Genomic DNA, 21215 nt, shown 5'->3' on the forward strand with positions numbered 1-21215 from the left:
AGTCCTCGGCTAAAGACATGCATATGATTTCAATTAGGATCTATCCACCTTTCCCCTCTACTGCCCCCACCCCGCGCCCCCCGTCCCCTGTTGCCTCCATTCCCTGTCATCTACAAACTCCCTGACCGGACTCTTTGGTTTGTGGGCTGAGGTTCTAGCAGTAATTCTAGAGTCCCAGTCCTTTATTAATAAGTCAAAAAGTGTAGCGTTTTGGCAGGTTGATGAATTGAGGACGGCCGTGACTCCTGGCTAAAAGGGGCCCCAGTTAAAAAAACAAAGAGACATGCATAGTGTTCACATACACACATGGGATACAGTGTACACATACAGGCAAAGCAACCCAATCACCAGAGGGGGAAAACGTTGCAGTTATACGTTTCAGCAAACCGTGGATCTGTTGAATCTTGACGTTTCAAGGCTTGAGCCCTGTTTGAGCCGTGTCCAAGTGAGGCGTGAGCCGAGTGAATGCCCGAACCGAGTGAATACCCAAACCGAGTGAATGCCCGAACCGAGTGAATACCCAAACCGAGTGAATGCCCGAACCGAGTGAATGCCCGAACCGAGTGAATGCCCGAACCGAGTGAATACCCAAACCGAGTGAATGCCCGAACCGAGTGAATACCCAAACCGAGTGAATGCCCGAACCGAACGAATCCCCGCGCCGAGTGAAGGCCCGTGCTGAGCAGTGCGAAGCCAGCTGCTGCTGAATCAGCACCGTTCGGTTTGTATGACGATACGACAGCAATCTGTTATAATCGACTTCAACATTTTACTTTGTACTTGACTTGTAAATCTAGGATTGAGTTGACATGGCCCGCATCTGGAAACGTTGATATGCAATGTTGTTTTGTTGAAAAAAAAAACATGAACATTCAATAGATCTTGTTGTGATTTGTAGAAACAGTCTGCGCCAAAGTTATTTCTGGCCACCAGGATGGAAGGATGGGCAAACACAACAAATACCTCTGGCCACCAGGATGGGCAAACACAACAAATACCCCTACACAAACTTTCTCCTACTGTACATCTTTCTTTCTCAAAACGCACGCACGCAGCCGCGCGCACACGCACACACACACACACACACACACACACACACACGCACACGCACACACGCTTTGCTACATCTTCACAACGCAGGTCAGTGAAATGTGATGGCTCTCTGGATTTACAAGCAGACTGAGCTGCTTCGCATAAACAAGTGACTGTGCCGTCAGTGTGGTCTGTCCTTCGTCCTCTCCCAGTGTGTCTCCGTCAGGCAGAGCAGTCCCCCGAGATTCAAGGGTGAAAAATGTAATGTGAGAGTGAGAGATGAAGAGAGATTAGGATAAGGCCGTACGTATATCATATGGAAGTCCCACGTGTAGTCTTTTGTTTATGGAGCGATTGGAGCCGTGTAAACCCTTCTCCCCACTCGCAATACGTTTTAAAATGTTTTGACTATGTGGGGAAAGCAAGATAAGGTAACTATAGGTGATTTATAAGGTGATAAGGTTTGACGTTGTGGACGTTTGAACGTGACTGCCACCCCAAGGTGTGGCCTCCACTGCAACCTGGACGCTCTCATGCCCTGGAAACAAGCAGAATCAATCTCTTTAATGGGACAGAGGGCTTACGGCTGATTTCTTTAATGAAAGTATAGGCGGCCACCATACTTTTAAGAGCAACTTGAAAGCACTTACGGGCCCTCAATGTTACCAAACTGGCATTTTTATAAGCTCAGCACCAGATGTGCTGCCATATAAATCTGCCATCCGCTCACAGCAAAATATCTATTCGCAGCAGACGGTGCAAGCCCAGAGAAGAGCATGTTGTAGGAAAGCGAGCCCAAAAAAAAGGGTTGTGTTGGGGTGAGTGTGTGTGTGTGTGTGTGTGTGTGTGTATTGTGTGTGTCAGCTGAAACAGAAACATTCACACCAAACCACATGTCAGTGCTGGCACTGCAATTGGGAGTAAAGGCACTCCTGGATTGGTGGAGAGGCGCTCATCATGAAGTCTAACGAACTCATTTATGAATAGAATGCAGCTATAGAACATTATAGAACCCTTTTCCCTCTCTGCAGGAGAGGAGCTGTGTAGTATTGTCAATGTATTGTGTGATCTGTCTGTGTATTGTGATTTTATTGTGTCCTGAAGACTGCTTGGCACAAAATGAATGTCCGCAAGATCAATGATTAAAGTATCTATCTGTCTAGCAGTGAGTAGTAGTAATTAATTCAATTAAAAAAATATTTTCAGGGGGAAAACAAATACATTTTTAACATTCAACAAATGTTACATTTTCAGCTCTACGAGCTCTGCCATTTCCACTATTCATATTACAAGAATAGTGGAAATGGAAAAATTTGAAAAAAATAAAAAAGAAGAAAACAACGCATTACGAATAATGCGTTCTTCTTTTTTTGTGTGTGTGGGGGCCTGCATTAAAAGCAACATTTCAACAAACAATCATGGCCCTTCTCTCTCTCTCTGTGTCATGTGTGGTGGTACTGTATGTGTTAGTGTGTGCGCGCTCGCGTGTGCATGCGTACGTTGCCCTGGCCTTCGTCCACAGGCCGTGTTTACACAGATTAGAAGTCATAGATGTCAGAACTTTACTGTCATGTCACTGACAGGAACACCGTCATAATACAATACTCTACAGAGCTCCCCACCCAGACCCCCTCACACAGGTTTCTATTACTATACTTGAAGTTGTGAGGACAGCATTTTAAGACGGCAACATTATAGACCGCCTGGAAGTTGAACCCTATAAAGGACACTTGGGGGTCCCCGAACCCCACATTGAGAACCAGTGACCTACACTACAGCACCAGTTAGCTTTGCTTCACAGCTGTGGCTTTTAAAATGAAGGTCAAGTTGAAAGTGAAAGTGAAAAGCGAAGATCTGGTGAGAGATGCTTGGAATCAGCCTCACTCTCCATTTATCTGTCTCTCGAGAAGTGTTGTAATGGTGACTCAAGTACTCAAGTGTTTGTGTGTGTGTGTGTGTGCGTGTGCGTGCGTCTGTGTACAGTATCCTTTGTATTGCAGAGCCAGCTAAGGCTTACCCAGGCAGAAGAATGCCCTGTATTTTAACACAGCATTAAACTAATAGGTGTTTTGTTTATTTGAAAGTAAGCCCAGATTGTGAAATAAATCACCTATATATGTTGGAAGCAGGATGTTGTTTAATATGGAGATCGTTGCGACATGGAGGCAAACAGAGCAGGTCATATCTGGTCCTAGCTGGTCCTGGTCTAGTTCTAAGTGGTTTTGTCTGGTCTGGTCTGGTCTAGTAGTGGAAACCAGGACGAGTGTTTTGGTCTGATGCCCAACCAGAGTCTGCTCTGGGGGCTGTATAGTTGAATTGAAGTGCTGATTTATGTCTCCAAACCGTAAACCCTCAACGCCTAGGAGACGAAAGCATTTAGTTCTTACAGATCTATTCGTCTTCATTGTCAGGCGGTTGGTTGGTGGAGAGGACGAGGCGAAAGGTCTCAGATGTCTGTGAATCCATCTGTCTTCTGATTGCAGGAGACAAGGCCTTGGACATCCCTTCTCTCAAGTTGACACTATGTGGGCTTGATGGGGAGGGGTCTGCTGCCGGGTTGTGAAAAGTGCTTATTAGAAATGGTATTTTTCACTTACACGCGTGTGGTCGCGTGTAAGTGTGTGTGTGTGTGTATATGTGTGTGTGTGTGTGGTCCAGGGAAGGGGGTGAAGACAGGATTACATGCAGCAGTTCCATCTGTTGGGAGGACAGGGGTCCTGTCTGTAAACACCCCGAACCTCCTACCTCCTGTGGACCAGGCACTAAACCAAACACACAGACCCACGTAGACAGTACACACAGACCCACGCACAGAACAGATGCACACATGCAGTACACATAATACACACACACACACAGAAACAAAATATGCACATGAAACAGAGACGCAAACATGGACGCACACGCGCGCGCACACACACACACACACACACACACTCCCGCGGCTTGAAGCAACAACAATCCTCCTCCGAGGAATGAGCCTCCAATCCTTCCCAGTGTCTTGCCCAACTTGTAAACAAGTCACTTCAGTTCAGCTGAAATGTTTACAGTGCAGGGCTATGATAATGTGCAGGCCCTGCAATCGTCATTCTAAACCACCGGCTATCACCAGTCATTCTAAACCGCCGGCTATCACCAGTCCAGACCGATACTCTAAACCCCAGGCTATCACCAGTCCAGACCGATACTCTAAACCGCCGGCTATCACCAGTCCAGACCGATACTCCAGAGCACTAAAACGCTATCAGAGGCGGTGACATCACCGCAGCAAAACTTCTCAATGCACTTTTATCTATGTAGTTCAGCTGCTCAGAGTCAGACCAGCCAGCGGCGGCAGTATAACCCTTATCAGTCAAGTGCGTGCTGATAGCCCTGCGCCTGTAGTGGTCAATGCTGAAGCGGTCATTTGTGTCACCGAGCTGTTTGTTCTAAAGCCAGCCCATTAAAAGTACCGTGCTATCTGTATGACTGTAAACAGTGTCCCGGTCGAAAGTATTTGTTGGTTGAAAATGTAATTTGGTGGTGCGTCTGTCCTGTATTTCTCTGCTTATGGAGTGGAGTGACTTAACCACAGCCCTATATATAGCATCCTTATTCTGTGGCGAACATTTGGCAAAAATTGCATTACAATTGCTTGTCAATCAGTTATTTTCGGCTTAGGTCTATACAGTATATACAGATTTTAACAATATTGCTGTATTACTTACCGAGTCTGCTACTATGAAAAACTATGCTACTCAAACAACTAACCATTCCAGTAGATGTACAAAACAATCAGCAGAGAAATGTATTCTCAGACCACAGGGCTGCAAAGCTTCATTTGGAAACAACCTCTTTTGTCGCCTCTAAAGACTTGTGGCTTTTCCAGTTGGAACATCATTAGGTTTGTTTCCTAATCCCCATCTCGTCTGTCAGTGTCTCCTCTTCTCTCCGCAACCAAAAACGTATGGCAGGTCCCTTAATGGCTCCACAGCACACAACACCATAGAGTTCTAGCTCTCATGCGATTCATTCTCATTCTCGCTGGCAATTATGAGAACTGCTTTTAGTCCTAGCGAGGTTACCAGGTGAATGCAGGTAACTTAATGGTGGGAGAAACTGAGAGAACTGCCACCTTCTGTTCTTCCTCCTTATCTCTTCTTCTGTGTCCCTTTCCTTCTTTTCCTATAATCTACAAGTTGATTGATTGATTCATTGATTGATTGGTTGGTTGATTGAGTTTTTGTATTGCCAAAATAGCATATACATGAACATATTTGTACATAACTGTCAGAAGGATTTAAGCACTAGAAAGCTTATTTCCATTGCGGTGCAACTGTGTGTGTGTGTGTGTGTGTGTGTGTGTGTGTGTGTGTGTGTGTGTGTGTGTAAACTGGGTGCCACGTGTTGGGAGGAGGAGGGAAGTGTAGCAGAGAGAGACATACAGACAAGTACATTTGGCATCATTCTGCCTCTGTCTCTTTCCCACTCTCTTTTATTTATATATTTTGATCCCAGTAAATGTCATTACTGTCGTCCTTATTTTTTTCCCCTCTTCTAAAACGTCTCTCTCTTCTATTTTGTTTTCTCTTTTTTTTTCTTACAGAATTTCCGTCCCATTACGAGTGGATACGGCGGCTACGGTCGTAAACCCTCATACACCCCCGAGCCCCCTCAGTCGCCCCTGTCGCCCCTGTCGCCTCAGTCGCCCCAGCCAAACCACATCATGAACAACGGCCATCACGCCAGACCCAACAACGGCCACCACAGCTATGGCTACGGGAACAACGGAACGGGCCATGCTCAGTACAACAACGCCGCGGGGCTATACACGCACAACAACACGCACAACGGAGACCGATGCCTGCCGAGCAAGATGGGAGGCCTCAGCATGAACGCCACACACAGGTGATGAAGCACACCGGCGTATGTATGTATGTATGGCACGCACATGCGCGCAGATGGACGAGACCTTAGAGTATATATTAATAGAGACGGCACCGGATTTCTCCTCCCATCCACTTGCATTAAGTTGCTCAAAAGCGCATGAGGCGATTTCACTCCTCCTTCCGGGTAGGAACAGAGTGCATTCTGGGATGGATTGGGCCCAAACACATGAACGCGCTGCCGTTGACTATCATTGCACGCGTTCACGTATGAAACAGCGTTCACGTGTCATCATGAACGTGCGCAATGATAGTCAAGCGTATTCATGTGTTTGGGCCAGCACTGCAATACCAAATTCGGCCACTATGTCCATTTGGTCTCAGGGTTTCCTCCGGGTGCCGTCTCTATTAATATATACTCTAAGGACGAGACACACATGATGTGCGCAGAATGATATGATGCACATGGATGAGACACATGCACACAGAGTTAATGCATGGATGAGACACATGATGCACACGCATTATATACAGTACTTTGAACAAAATGCGCCTTGGGGTGCAAAGCATGCCCACACCAGCGTGTCTTTTTCTACATCTCATTGTGATCTTGACCTTCGACTCTTTTCACATAAAACATAATAGTCTCTTCGGGGCAGCCTACTGATCATTCCCCTTCCCAGTTTCATGACAATAATGCCACGCGTTGGCACGGTACTTAGCTAAAAGTCAGTCCATGACCTTGGCCTTTGATTATTTCAACCCACAAAGTTAAGCATTTCATTGAGGCAGACAATCGAAAATTTCTACAAATCATAAAACTCTGCCCATCCGTTCTCAAGTTATATTGCAAATAAACAGAGCAATTCTTTCTATGGCACACACACACACACACACACACACACACACACACACACACACACACACACACACACACACACACACACACACACACACACACACACACACACACACACACACACACACACACACACAAAATGGTACTGTTCAGAACCTCATAGGCACCTGTAGGGCTGTCGGGAGACAAGATGTTTCGTATCAGAGTGAGATAATCAGTACACTGATCCATCACTGGCTGTGCTGATCTTCACAGAACCATGTCAGATACCGTGGCTGCATGCGTCACAAACCTGCACTTCACACTCGACGCCAACTCACGCACGTACGCACACACGCAACACACACACACACACACAACACACACACACACACACACACACACACACACACACACACACACACACACACACACACACACACACACACACACACACACACACACACACACACACGAAGGTGGAATGTCAACAGTAAATGACAGATACATCCTGCTCCGTTTGGGAACACACTGGGGGACGGAGGGTACTGTAAATGTGCGGGCGGAAAAAGTTGTAACCTGCAACCTACAGTAAGGGAGTCATTATATTTTGATGGATGATTCGGACTCCTTCCCGAGTAAACATTCTACCTGCTGCTGGCGTAGGATTGGGTCCAGCCTGAAACCTCTTCTATTCTGTATCTCCGCTGTCACAGCTTCAGTATTGAGACTGCACACTTTGTTTTGACATAATAGAAAAGCAAGAAAACTGTCCAGACTTCCCTTTGCTGCTGAGAAACATTTTACTACTTGCGTTTCAGCAATCAGGCAAAACGTCATTCTATGCTTTAATCTAATTTTGTTTAGACTACTGTACTGCAACTCCCTGCATTCCATATGTCTCAGTCAGGAGTCCACATCAGGACTCCAGCTGCTTTATCAAAATATTTTAAAAAGAATTACAGTGACCAGACCCCGCTAAAGAAGACAAGCTCACATCATCCCATTTTTTTTTAAATCTTTCTATCCATTTCGTGTTTGTGTTAGACGAGGTTTTAAGACTCACTCTAAACCTTTTTGAAGTTATGACAATCCGCATTGTTTGACACCCCATGAGTAGCCTCGGAAACCCAGACGTTTTTATTTCCAGGGAGGAAAAAAAGGTCTGGGTCCGAGTCCACTTCAATTTGGCATAGAGTAGCGCAAACGTCGATCACTCTCTGCTGATTTCTGATCGTCTGCACCTTTGTTAAATTGACGCACACACGCACACCCGTACACACACACACACACACTCCTCTAGCTCTCTGTCGCTCTAAGTAATTAGTCTCATGTCCAGCAGCTGCGCACAGTTTCTGCCGGCGGATCCTGCCGGGAGCTGCCTATGCCATAGAAAGCATAGGTGAGTTCCAGGCTACCCCGTGAGTGACCCCGTGAGTTGATCTTCAACCAGTGGTCCAGGAGCCCAAAAGTGGATCATGTAATGTTTAGACCAGACCTGTGCGTGTGAAAATGTAAAAAGATTGTACCCTCAAACCCTACACTGAGGATTGTATTGTGCATGATGACCAACACCGATAGTGAGCATTTAGTTATTTAACCACTTTCACACTGGGGTCTCTATTTTGGGCCTTTATATGCAAACATCAATAAAGGGGGTAAAAAGTTATATATAAAAGATGTGATTCGGGGGGGGCAGTGGCTCAGGGGTAGAGTGACCGGATGGCAACCGCAAGGTTGCCAGCTCGAACCCGGGCTCCCCCAGAGTTAGTGTCGAAGTGTCCTTGAGCAAGACTCTGTCTCTGAACCCCTAATTGCTCCCGATGTTCAGGTTGGTGCCTTGCATGGTTTCATCTGGCATCGGTGTGTGAATCTGTGTGTGAATGTAATGCACAATCTCTGTAAAGCTATATAAATGCACCATTTACCATTAATTCGACACATTGTGAGCCTTTCGTACAACTACGTATTTAGGGTTAGTCCAGTTGAGAAGCAGTGCTTTGATCGTTCCCAAGTCTGGACTGAAGACTAAAGATAGTGTCATCCATCATCTAGCAGGCCTCCCCAAGCTTTATTCCATTAATGTCTTGTTCTCTCTTTAATCTCCCTCAGCCCTGAGCCTCCCGTGCATTCCCCCGTGCCCCGCAACGGAGGCAATACCAATGGCAACGGCAACGCTTTTGACACAGAGTCTGACGTGTACAAGATGCTGCAGGACTATGAAGAACCCGTAACCGAACCCAAACAGTCCGGATCCTTCAAATACCTCCAGGGAATACTGGAGGCTGAGGATGGAGGTGGGTTCAGTGTGTGTGTGTGTGTGTGTGTGTGTGTGTGTGCGCGTGCGCACATGCACGAGTTTGTGCACATGTGAAAAATGAGTGATTATATATTCCAGTTCATACAAATGGAAGTGCAAAAATGGCTTATAAGTTATTCCTGGTGGAAAATTGGATTGGAATTATTAATGACCGCGGACCGCGACCAATAAACTCCAGTCAGCTGTAATAACATAACACACACACACACACACACACACACACACACACACACACTAGTATGTGGATGGCCCCTGTGTTGGCTATCACGTTTGTTTGTATACTGTATGTAACATCTGCTGTAAATAACTACACACACACACACGCACACGCACACGCACACGCACACTGCAATTTCTCCCAGCTACAGCAAGCAGGCCAACAGCCTGTCTCTGTCAGCGGTAAGATCCTCCGTCTCTCTGGCATATTTTACCTTTTATAGAAAGAAGAGTAGAGTAGAGAAGGACAGAGAAAAAATATGAGACAGAAAGGGAGGGAGGGAGGGAGCAAGACAGTAAGTGAGAAAGGAGCGACAGTAAGACAGAAAAAAAATAGAAGAGAGAGACAGAGTAAGACAGAAAGAGAGAGAGAGAGAGACAGACAGGAAGGAAGAGGGATGAGTGAAGTGTCTTTGTGGTTCACACAGAGATGTAGGAGGGGAGGGACGTTTTGTGAAGGAAATTTACTGCAAAAACAACCTCACAAAGGACAATAAAGAGAGAAATATGATTTCCCCGTCTGCCTTCCGACCACTCAGCATTCCGAGAAGCAGTGTCTCTCTCTCTCTCTCTCTCTCTCTCTCTCTCTCTCTCTCTCCCTCCCTCCTCTGGTTCTGAACTTTCTGAGGAGGAATCATGTGATGATGACAGTTGCAGAGTTAATCCTCTGGACCTGAACCCCTCCTCCTCCTCCTTTGTGGGATTCCTGTTTACTCCAGTCAAAACAGAGGAGCTCTCTGAAAAGTCCCACGTAGGGTTATATACAAAGAAAATGTGGTTATATTCCAGGGAATTTGTTATACGGGAGTTTGGTTATACAAGGAGGGACCAGTGGGTGCCTTTGGGTATACAAGGAAACTTTGTTTACGCTGTGGGAGCTCTTGAGTTATGTTTGTGTGTTACTAAATTATATGAATGTGAGAAGGGAGCATGCATGCGTGGCCAAACTCTCTGATGTTAAAATGTCAGTTTGACAACATTATTATGACTAGGCTTGGATTATTTGCATATACTGTACCATTCGTTGCACAACAATGCGCCGCACTGTGACGGACGGCAAGGTACAGCATGCAAGACATATGGAAACATTCAAATAACCATCCCTAGAATACCTGTTGTGATGGCACTCATTTGTCACGCTACAAGAAAACAAATTGCCGTTAAAGGCTCCCACCGGTGCTCTTTGACATGTGAACGGACACAATAATCCACCGGTAAGCCGCTGCTAATGAGCATTCTGGGGCACGGCCAGCTTGTGTCCATCTTTAAATGTGGCGTTAATCACCCAAAAGTAAAAGGAATAGGGGGCGCCCGCTGGCCAAGTGGTCCAGGCGCATGCCACATATAGACTTTGGCCTGACAGCGTGCCGCGTGTTCGAGTCCCGTTCATGACGACCTTTGCTGCGTGTGTCTCTCCCCTTCTCTCACTCCCTCTTTCCTGTCCATCTTCACTTGATACTATCAATAAAGGCAGAAAAGCCAAAAACGAATCTTAAAAAAAAAGTAAAGGAATAGAAAGGAATGACAGGGACTTAAATAAAACAGTGACAGAGGGTGAAAGAGAGACACCCAGACTTAAATAAAACAGTGACAGAGGGTGAAAGAGAGACACCCAGGGGTGGAGAGGCTTAGAAGAAAATGGGAAAATGTGTTTGCCTGCTGTCAGTATAGGCTTTCAGAGCTATATAGCTTTAGTTGAGCGACAGGTTGAGTGACAGGCTGAGCCTCTGATGAAACCAGCACTCACCTGAGGTTTACACTGAGATCATCAGTCACGCTATACCTGCCATTATGACTGGGGGGTCCACTAATCTCTGTGTGTGTGTGTGTGTGTGTGTGTGTGTGTGTGTGTGTGTGCGTGCGTGCATCTCTTTCATTCGGAGCCCTAATGTTTTGTTTAAAGTGCCGATTAAAGTAGTTAAATTAACAAGACAAAAGACATTGTTCTCCTCAAGTCATCCTGTTGTTGCATAAATACTGTATATCATATCATTGTCAGACTTGGACTTATCGTAGCTTTGAAGGTGGGACTCGGGAGCTCCTGCGGCGACCATGTTGACTTTCACGGGCTTTTCAAGTCAAAGCAAACAAGAGTGTCCGTTTACCCAGGATTCCACAGTCCCTGAGTGATCGGATAACACTGCTGATGGTGGTCGTGTGAGGGTGGGGGTGGTGGGGGCTTTAAGCAACCTCATTCAATTCAATTCAATTCAAAGGGCTTTATTGGCATGAGAAAACATATGTTTACATTGTCAAAGCAAAAAGTACAATACAACAATACAATCAAAACACAAATGAACCTAAATGTACCAAAATCACTCAATGCAGATAGTGCAGGAAGGAATACACACAATGATTAGTCTTTAGTCATTCATGGTAGTTCAGTAAAAGAGAATAGTTATATTGCCTATATGGCACAAAGGAGACTCTTTGTGTCTCCATAGGGAACCACTGCTGGTCATCAAAATTGATTGGCTTAGGAATGCAACAAAAAACAAAACATATTCATGAATTCAACTCTCAATGGGGTAACTAAGTAACTGATAGAAAAGAATCACACTCATGTGAAGTGAAGGGCGCCTTTGGGGGCCCGCACAAAGTCCATAGACTTGGCTGCTACATGATGTCACGGGGGGCATGAATAAGACAAACATAACACAACATAACACATCTCTTAAAAGAGTTACAAACAGGTAACAGCCCAGTTTTGTTTTTTCAGGTGAAAACTTGAATATAAACATTGTGAAGGATGGCGCTAAAGAAAAGATCACTTGTTTAGCAAATGTTAGGGTTTTGAGATATCTTGTGTGCAAGTGGAAGATTTTGGCCTAAGGGTGGCGCTATAGAGGAAAGGCAATTGGTTTCACCAAAATCACTATAGGGGCCATCCTCTGGGGAACGTGAAGGTGCACAGCGGATTTCATGGCAAGCCAGCCAGTAGTTTTTCCAGAGATGTTGTTTGGGACCAAAGTGGTTGACAGATGGCTGGACAGATGGACTGATAGCTACGAGCAGGGCTACAATTTCAACAGAGACGATGGTATGATTGGGGAACTCTCCGGATTCTTTCCCCTGTCAGTTAAAGAAATAAACATAATGCCAGTGAACTCTTAAATCCCCTCCATTCCTCCTCAAAGGTCCTGACCTATGAGAAGTTTGTTTGGATATAAATTACATGGAAAAAAGCAAAAGCTTGTGCAGACTGACTGCGCCTGATGCTGTTTATCTCTAGAGGAATAACCTCCCGATAGATGAGGGCATTTTACTCACCATCCCTCTTCTGAGTAAGAGGATTACTCAAATAGAATATAATAATGTAAATATGCTTCCAGTGTGTCCATGTATACAGTATATACATGTTGAATTTGATGTTAGACCCTTGCCTAATGCACAAATCAAGAACAACTTGTCAGACAACTCTCGAATAGATTGAACCACCGGGGAACATAACTAATAGCAGAGCCCACTGGTGGTGCTGGGGAGGTGTTGGGAGCAAGTTTACAGGCGCATACAAGTCCAGGAACAAAAGACAATTGTCACGTCAGCGTATGACGTATGGGCCTAGTACCATTGTAATAAGCATCCTTATGCACCATAGGCGCAGTGTGTAACACCTCGAGTATAGGCTACCTGCCTGAACTAACCTCGCAAGCTATGTATCATTAACTTTGTTTGGAACAAAGTTGTTATTTGGAACAAGATTCTAAATTCTTTGAGGCCCTTGTTCGCTCAAACATTTGAGTTTGGGTTGGTGGTGGTATGGCATATTTGGGACTGTTTAACTGATTATCTGGTAGATTTTTGTCATAGGTATCTACACAGTATAGCTCTGTGGCCTACTTGTCCTTTCCTATGTTTAAATGTGTGTGACCGTTTCAATAGCAGGGAAGAGACAACAGTGGGATTTTGGACCAAAGTTCTACTATATTTCCAGTGGTTCAGACATCATGCTGCTTGCCATGCCTGAATAATAAAGTAATAAGCCCCAAGAGGCTGTGGTTTACGGTTTTAGTACAGCTGTGCAGCATTGTTAGGTACAGCACAGTGCAGAGTTCCTATAACCTTGTTCTAAAAGCAGTAATAATGATACATTGTGTGTGCTTCGACCACAGCCTAGTAAATCATTATCATGGAACAGAACTATCCATTTTACTCATACATGATGCTAGTCTGAAACAAATGAGTCCAATTGTACGTGAGTGAATTGGGGTGGAGCATCTGGTTGCGGCACGCTCACGAGTCACGTCTTGTCATGTCAGGTTCAACTCGGCATGCGTTACTCCTCTTCCGCCGTGTATGAGTGACTGTACCCAAATAATGTCTAGTACGTGTCATCACAGACATATGGAGTACAAAAAACACTCTGTGTGTGTGTGTGTGTGTGTGTGGGGGGGGGGGGGGGGGTTCACCTACTGTTAGCTCAGAGTCTGTTTAATTTGAATCTGACCAGGTGTGACTGTTCAAGGAATAAGCATCACCCAAACTACATTGTGCTTGGCCAGAGAATACACAAGCTCAACGTGCTGTAGCATGGCAGCGATTTAATATTATACAAGATGAAACAGGCATGCACTTTCACTTCTGCTCGTCCAAGATGTTCGTGACTCCATTCTGTAAGACGTATTAGTTAAACGCGCAGCATGCAGAGCCTGACACATGAAAGAGTTTTGTCATTAGGTCGGGTCATTAGGCAACGGAGCAATTATTCCCATAAAAAACACACCCAGTTGATTTCTCTGACTCTTAAACGCCCCACGAAGCTCCAGAGCAGTGTTGGTGAGGGACGGAAAGTGCTTTGAGGCAGGTGCCAGATGCTAGGTAATGGTCATGCGGTTAGCGGTTAGCAGTAGGTGGCATACTGGGCTGATGGTCTCTCCTGGCACCCTAGCCCACATGAATGAATGGAAGGCATATAATTCATTCAGGATTACGCTCCACTGATTTTTGGTGAACAATAACCTTTGGAATATGGCTCCACATTTTTGGTACCATTCCAGTCCAGACTCCAGACAGCCATAATGTCATGCTAAATGCTCACAGTTTCTTAACAACACATTCATGTGAAGCCACAATTGTGAAGACACAATATTATTTTTAAGAAAATAACACACGCACGCATGCACTCTTGGGAGTTGTGCTCATTTGGGATTTTCCACCATGATGATTTGCTTTTTGGACAAGTACCCCGCAGTCTCATTAAATCATTTAGCTCCGCGTGCCTCAGCTCAACCCCCTTTCCAGTTTCTCTAGATTCAGACTCAGAGGACAGCTGTAGTCAGTGGATTGTTTATTTTCAGTGGGGCTGTCTGCAGGTCAGTTTTTATAGTCCTTTTTCTTTACCCAAAAATGTGCTACTGTCTGTTACCGACTTGCATTTCATAATTTTGTGTTAACACAGCGGACTCCATTGCCCCTCAAACCACCCCATTTATCTGTCAGTGTGGTTCACAGGCAGGGTGTGATTGTAGCATATCTATGGGATGGCCTGGGTCTGTGTGCCTTGTATTAATGTGGAATGTTTGCCTTGCCAGCTGCTTCCTGGATAACTGATGAGCTCCTCTGGGAACTGTGCTGGCCTACGCAATGGGTAACGTGAATGGAGCAGGGATAAACAGAGGAGATACAGTATCTAGATACTGTAGTACTAGGAAGACAGACCGTTAGTTTAGTTTAGTTAGTTAGACATCCATAATCTACCTTGATATTCTCCTCTCAGGGAGAATAATCAGTGATCTTCTAAATTTCACAGCATAAAGCAGACACACACACACACACACACACACACACACACACACACACACACACACACACACACACACACACACACACACACACACACACACACACACACACACACACACACACACACACACACACACACACACCCCCCCCTCCCACTGCTTGGAATTCCACAGACCTCATCTGCATAGGCTACATACAAACAGACACACCTTTTCCTCTACGGAGGTGTTGAGGTCACTCAGGGTCAGGGTCTGGCATTCTTGACTATAACTCAGGCTGTGTGTTCCTTCCTGATTAGGAACAGCCAACTGCCTTTACTGACACTGTTGTGTTATGGTAAACTTCTTACCATTCTTACGTTTATTCTTCTGTGCTTGTTTGCCAATCTTAGGTGTTTCCCCGACAGAACGAATGAGGAACCTGAGGTCCCCAATCCGGTCCCCAATCCTCAAACTGGGCAGCCCCATCCCCATCCCCATGTCTCCCATGTCCGGCCTGCAGAAACTGCCTCAATGCACGCGCTGTGGCAATGGCATTGTGTAAGTATACCCAAGACAAGAGCTTGTGTTGTTTCTTTAAAAGTGCTGAACCAGCCAAGACCTCAGGGAGAACATATGCAACTATGTAGGGGACTCCTGTCTTCTCTGTCCTAGAGCTTCTTGTCATTTAAAAAAAACACCCAAAGGAATTCACTTAGACAATGTGTGAACAGTTTGGCAAACAATGAAAAAACCACACAGTAAATTTGCGATTTGATCCATTTGTAACTTTGAGAGTGTACAATCAAATGGACCCATAACGGCCCATTTGGTTACATTTTACACTCAAATTGATTCAAGCATTAGCAACAGCTTGAATGTTGCTCTTCTTTCTCAAATTTTGTTTGAATACATACCAGGCCAAAGGCAGCTATGTTTGTTGGAGCCTAATCCAACATAGACATTTTATGCCCCAAAGTGGAGGGCTGTAATGAATCGTAAACTCACACAGGCTTAGTGTTCCTGCCTTTTTATTGTCCAAACAGAATTCACCCAGAATCCTAAAGGATACAAAGTGAGTATGACCCTCAAGCGAGTTCGACAAAGCCACAGTCTACTAAAAAGATGAAAGGGTAATACCGTTTTGAAAATGACATTGCCTTGTCATTTATATTGGTGGTTGGGCAAATTATCTTTATTGCCAAACTGTTATTTTAGGACCAAATTGCTGGTCATAAAGCATGTTATCAAAGCTCCCTGGGGTAATGTAAAGGAACTTCCCTGGATCAGAAACAATGGGGGTACGTTGTACAGGAAAACATGCACTAACAGGTCTTCTTTCAACAGCACTGGGGGAAAACGATCTGCATGCGTAATTTTTAATCATTAAACCGATCTCTACAGGCTACACTGCTCTTTTTCCCACACACACACACACACACACACACACACACACACACACACACACACACACACACACACACACACACACACACACACACACACACACACACACACGTAAACGTTGTGCACGTGCACACGGATACACAATCAACACACATGATGTGCACACACAGACATGCTCCTGTTCATATATATTTACACACGTGTGTGTAAATATACACACACTCATGCACACCCGCACACACGAAACAGGTACTGGTAATCCCCCTGCTTTAAAAGCACTTGCAGGTAAACAGTTATGTCATGCGTGCAGCTAGCGCTACACACTAACAAGAGAGCGTTGTGGGGGCCTGGGCCGTGGCTCAGCGGTTCAGGCACCCAATTGGCTGGTAGTCTAGTCTGGCAGTGTGCCGTGGGCTCGACTCCCGATCCCGACGGCCTTTACTGCGTGTCACCCCCCCCATCTCTCTCCCCATTTCCTGTCAGCCTACTATCTATCCCTCTATAATATATATAGAGTGATATAATAATTTATTATTTATATAATAATATAAAAATAAAGGCGAAAGCCACAAAAACAAACATTAAAAAAAGAGAGCGTTGTGGGAGGGAGCTCACCGGGCACAATGAGCCTGTTCTGTTCCTGGAACATTTACACAGGAGTTTACACAGGTACAGGGCAGGTTTTATACCTCACATGGGTGAATACAGTATCTTTAAAAAAAACTTTATGGAGCCAGTGCTAGCCTGCAAGCTGGAGAAGAAGGCTTGTAACAAGCGGTCCTGAACTCTGGATCAACAAGGAACGTCTGGATTTCGGAGGAAGTTGAGTAAATGAGGAACCCCTCCTTCAACCCCCTACTGTTCTGATGCCCTTGGCCAAGGCTGGGCCTCCACATGCACCAGCATATGGGAGAAGCCTGCTCAATGCACACTTCTGACATTAAGGTTACTGTATTTTGGTTAATGTTACTGTAGGTTAACCCATTTAGGACTGAGACCAGATTCTACTACTGTAAATGTGGGTTATGAGTTAATAGCATAGGCAGACTCTTCACATACTAGAGCATGTCTGAAATAAGTGTCAGAGCTGAAATCGACATGTAAATATGAAATAAAAGCTTAAACGTGTAGCTAGGTGTAATGTTAGAGACCACAGAAGTGAACCTTTCAAGCCTGTTTTCTCAACTCGCTGTTTTCTGCAAGACATTACTCTATAAGCCATATCTCCAAAACTGGTGGGTCAAACTGAACAACCAATATGTCAATTTGAAGCTATGATTCCCTGCTTTCATATGACGTGAAAAAACGAAAATTCAAAAAAATCCAATGGCAGTCCCAAATTTAGTCACAAATATTTGAAGGTTTTCAGAAAACTTCAGGTCAGGATTTAGAAGGCGTTTTTAGAATCGGCCTCAGTCCTAAATGGGTTGAGGACAGAGTGACTTTTTGCATACCTGGCTTTGAATGAAGACCAAGAGACTGTGATAGGAATCATTCAAATTGTTATTTGGTTACAGCCGCTATAAAAGGTAAACTCTATAAAATGACAACAGTAACCAAAGCAGTCAGTGTGTACTGATGCATACTGTATCCGTTATCAAGAGCAGGCTGTGACAACATTGTGTCATTTGCATTTTGACATGTACAGTACTGCATGTGCCTCAAATGAAAATTGCAACAAACGTAGTGCAGTTGACACCACTGAGCTAAATACAGTATATGTATTAAGCTGCCAGGGATAGAGAAAATGCATGTTTTTCATTCGCTGATCTACAAGCTCACGCCGCATTGTATTGCAACGTCTTGTGAGCTTTTAAATCGGCTAGCCGGTGTATAAACTAAGATCAAAGTGGTGAAACTGATTTTGATGCTTTATTAACTCATTTTGCTGGGGCCCCCCTAGCCTGAAACAACCGCAAGGACTCTACTTTGGAAAAAGTTAAAACCACTGCTCTATGTCTCCGTCTTTCAGCTGACTCTCCCCATTACCTTTGTTCCTCCATGCAGGGGCACCATTGTGAAAGCGAGGGACAAGCTTTACCACCCCGAGTGCTTCATGTGTGACGACTGCGGCATCAACCTCAAGCAGAAAGGCTACTTCTTCATCGAGGAGAACCTGTGCTGTGAGATCCACGCCAAGGCTCGCGTCCAGCCGCCCGAGGGCTACGACATCGTCGCCGTCTATCCCAACTCCAAGGTGGAGATCGTCTGAGACATAAGACACGGAGCCGGCGGCTATACTGCAGATATGGGGATGCTGAAATGTGGGGGAATGCCATGACCATCACTATAGGCCTATAGGCCTCTATCAAAAGCAGGAATGGTGATCTTGAACGAGACGTGTCTTTCAGATTATAAATCAGGTTGAGAAATGAACCACTGGCCAAAAGGTGGTTGTTTTTGCTGTAGCTGACAGGCGTGACAACTCGGTCAACAAATTGGTCAAGTGGCCGACAATTGGGGGTCAGCTAAAATCCAGTTGGACAGTAGCAGCCAGCTTAAATGTCATGGGCATCATGTTAAGTTGACTTTAAATAACCCTGGGTCAGCATTCCTATATTAGCTTGATAAATTAAGCCCATATACTTAAATATTATTTCGGTATATTGAGCACAATTTGCAATAACAGAGATTCTGACCGTCCCAACATTTAACAAAACTGACAACCAAATCCCCTCACCTACAGTATCGATCTATGTGTTTAAATGCATAGACTATTACTGTACATTAGGTCATAGCATCTGATCATAAACATTTTGTGGACATTCTGAATATTATATTTGTATGCAACAGGAATTTCGGAGGACATACAAGTATCTGCAACAACACAGTATAAGGTTTGCCATTGTAGCCCAATTTCCACCATATCACAGCTACCGTATATCCAGATTTCAAATAATCTACAAACCACATATGAAGATGATTTTAGATATCATACATGAGATATTGCATTTACATCCACCAGCTCTGAAACAAAACACTCAGTAAGAACAGTAGGCTATGCCTTAATATAACTCCATGTGCTTGTGCTCCATTGCTTACTGAACGGCCACAGTGGCAGCCATTGTAACAAGGCCCCATTCACGCCTTTATCCTCCATCTACATTTACAGTATGCTACATTAGCGCTGTTGACATATATTTGTGGAATATACTATAGTTAGTATAGTAACACAACAAGTGATAACACATTTCTCTCAACAAACTGGTTAACCATGTTTCTTTTATTTTATTATTGGTTATTATTTAATTATTGGTGGCCCACTGGCCTGAAAGATCCAATTGTGGATGACGGAAAAAGGCATTGTGTCAGCATTAAGTAAAAAGGTATGACTTCTACAATGGCTTCATTTGCTTAGGGAAGAAGGATGAAATACAGTATACAGTAGAAATACTGTAAGATCTTCTGATAAAAATAAGTAACTTGCCTTGCTGTTATGGTGTGATAAATGACAGGAGGAGTCATTGGTTTCCTTAGACTAACTTTACACATGGATAATATTGGACAGGTTCTTCTAATGCAGCAGTGGAGTGGATTACAACATCAGCTTTTATTTTATCAAGTCATATAAGTAGTAGTTGATACATTTGGAGGTTACAGTGTATTTTCTTAAGTTGTGAAATGTGTTGCATTCAGACTTTTTCTTTTGTGGATTTGGGTTTCATTTACATTTATTCACTTTGCTACAGGATTTCCATTGACTTATAATACTACCGGGGATAGATTCATGTGTACATTTCTTTCTAACTTGAATGAATTCATGAGAAATTATATTCATACATGAGTTATCATTTCTCATTCAAGTTTGAAAATAGGCAATAACATCGTCAAACAGGCCTTTCGTTGTATGATTTGAATGGGTGTTTGGAATGGTGGTATTTTTTAGGTTCATATTGACTCTATCCCAAATGCCCAAATGAGTTGCTTTGTGAGACCTGAAAAAATATTGGAGCTCACCGAGACACCCACAACACTGTGTAATAACTGCGTAACCACTGCATGTTCGAAGATAACCTGTAAGCTTGCTCCTCAAAGGGACCACAGTAAAAAAAAAAACAGGGGAAATTAGTTTGAATGATTAGACAGCATAAAATAGAAATCCTCATATTTTCACTAAAGGCGAAGACGCGAAGCATCTCCACTATGGTTTTATAAATATGCAGATGACATAATGACATTTACAACATGTATTATTCACCCATCTCTGATGCGATTTATGAGGGGTACTACGTTACGGGTGCAAAGGTTGAAGAAGCGTGACAGTTTCTCAGTTCCAAACTTCCTTTTGGGTCATGCACCTGACCGAGGAAGGAATTTAAACCTCCGCCCCTCCTAACAGCAGAGAGTTCCAGTTTAAAGAAAGGCGAGCCAGAGTTCAGTGAATCTGTTAAAAGGCATTCCAGGTTGACACCAATATGCTCTCCGCCACCCGTGGCAGCTTTCAAAGATGGCCAGTGCAGATCTGGGACGTGAGACAGCAGACAGGGCCATGGAAAACCGTTGGAAAGTCGTAAAAAGAAAAGCTCGCGAAAATCTAGGGCAGGGGTGGGCAACTGGCGGCCCAGGGGCCACATGCGGCCCCCACCTTCACTTAATGTGGCCCTCAGGTTAATGTCAGAATACTGATATAATATTGGTTTCAGCTGTTACAATTCCACAACATGTAAACATGACCCGCTTTAATTACTTCAGTCTAAATTAGTAGCTCATTGCTCAACACAAGTATAATTAAAGGCATTTGAAATTACATAAAAATTTAATTTTCAGGATTCCAATTAAAAAAATAGCAAAAAATAATTCAAGATTTAAATTTGAAT

The 21215-nt window shown here is 44.3% G+C and overlaps 1 protein-coding gene across 1 annotated transcript in view; it reads left to right on the forward strand.

Annotated features, from left to right (window-relative positions):
• pdlim4 (PDZ and LIM domain 4) overlaps positions 1–20408 on the forward strand; it is a 56237-nt gene extending 35829 nt beyond the window's left edge. Inside the window, exons 4-7 of the mRNA XM_079508715.1 lie at positions 5618–5919; positions 8848–9032; positions 15405–15552; positions 18406–20408. Coding sequence (XP_079364841.1) covers positions 5618–5919; positions 8848–9032; positions 15405–15552; positions 18406–18610 — 840 coding nt within the window. The 3' untranslated portion in view covers positions 18611–20408. The remainder of the gene's footprint in view (positions 1–5617; positions 5920–8847; positions 9033–15404; positions 15553–18405) is intronic.
• Positions 20409–21215: the final 807 nt, after the last annotated feature.

The sequence above is a fragment of the Electrona antarctica genome (genome assembly GCF_951216825.1).
Source record: "Electrona antarctica genome assembly, chromosome: 8".
Taxonomy (NCBI): Eukaryota; Metazoa; Chordata; class Actinopteri; order Myctophiformes; family Myctophidae; genus Electrona; species Electrona antarctica.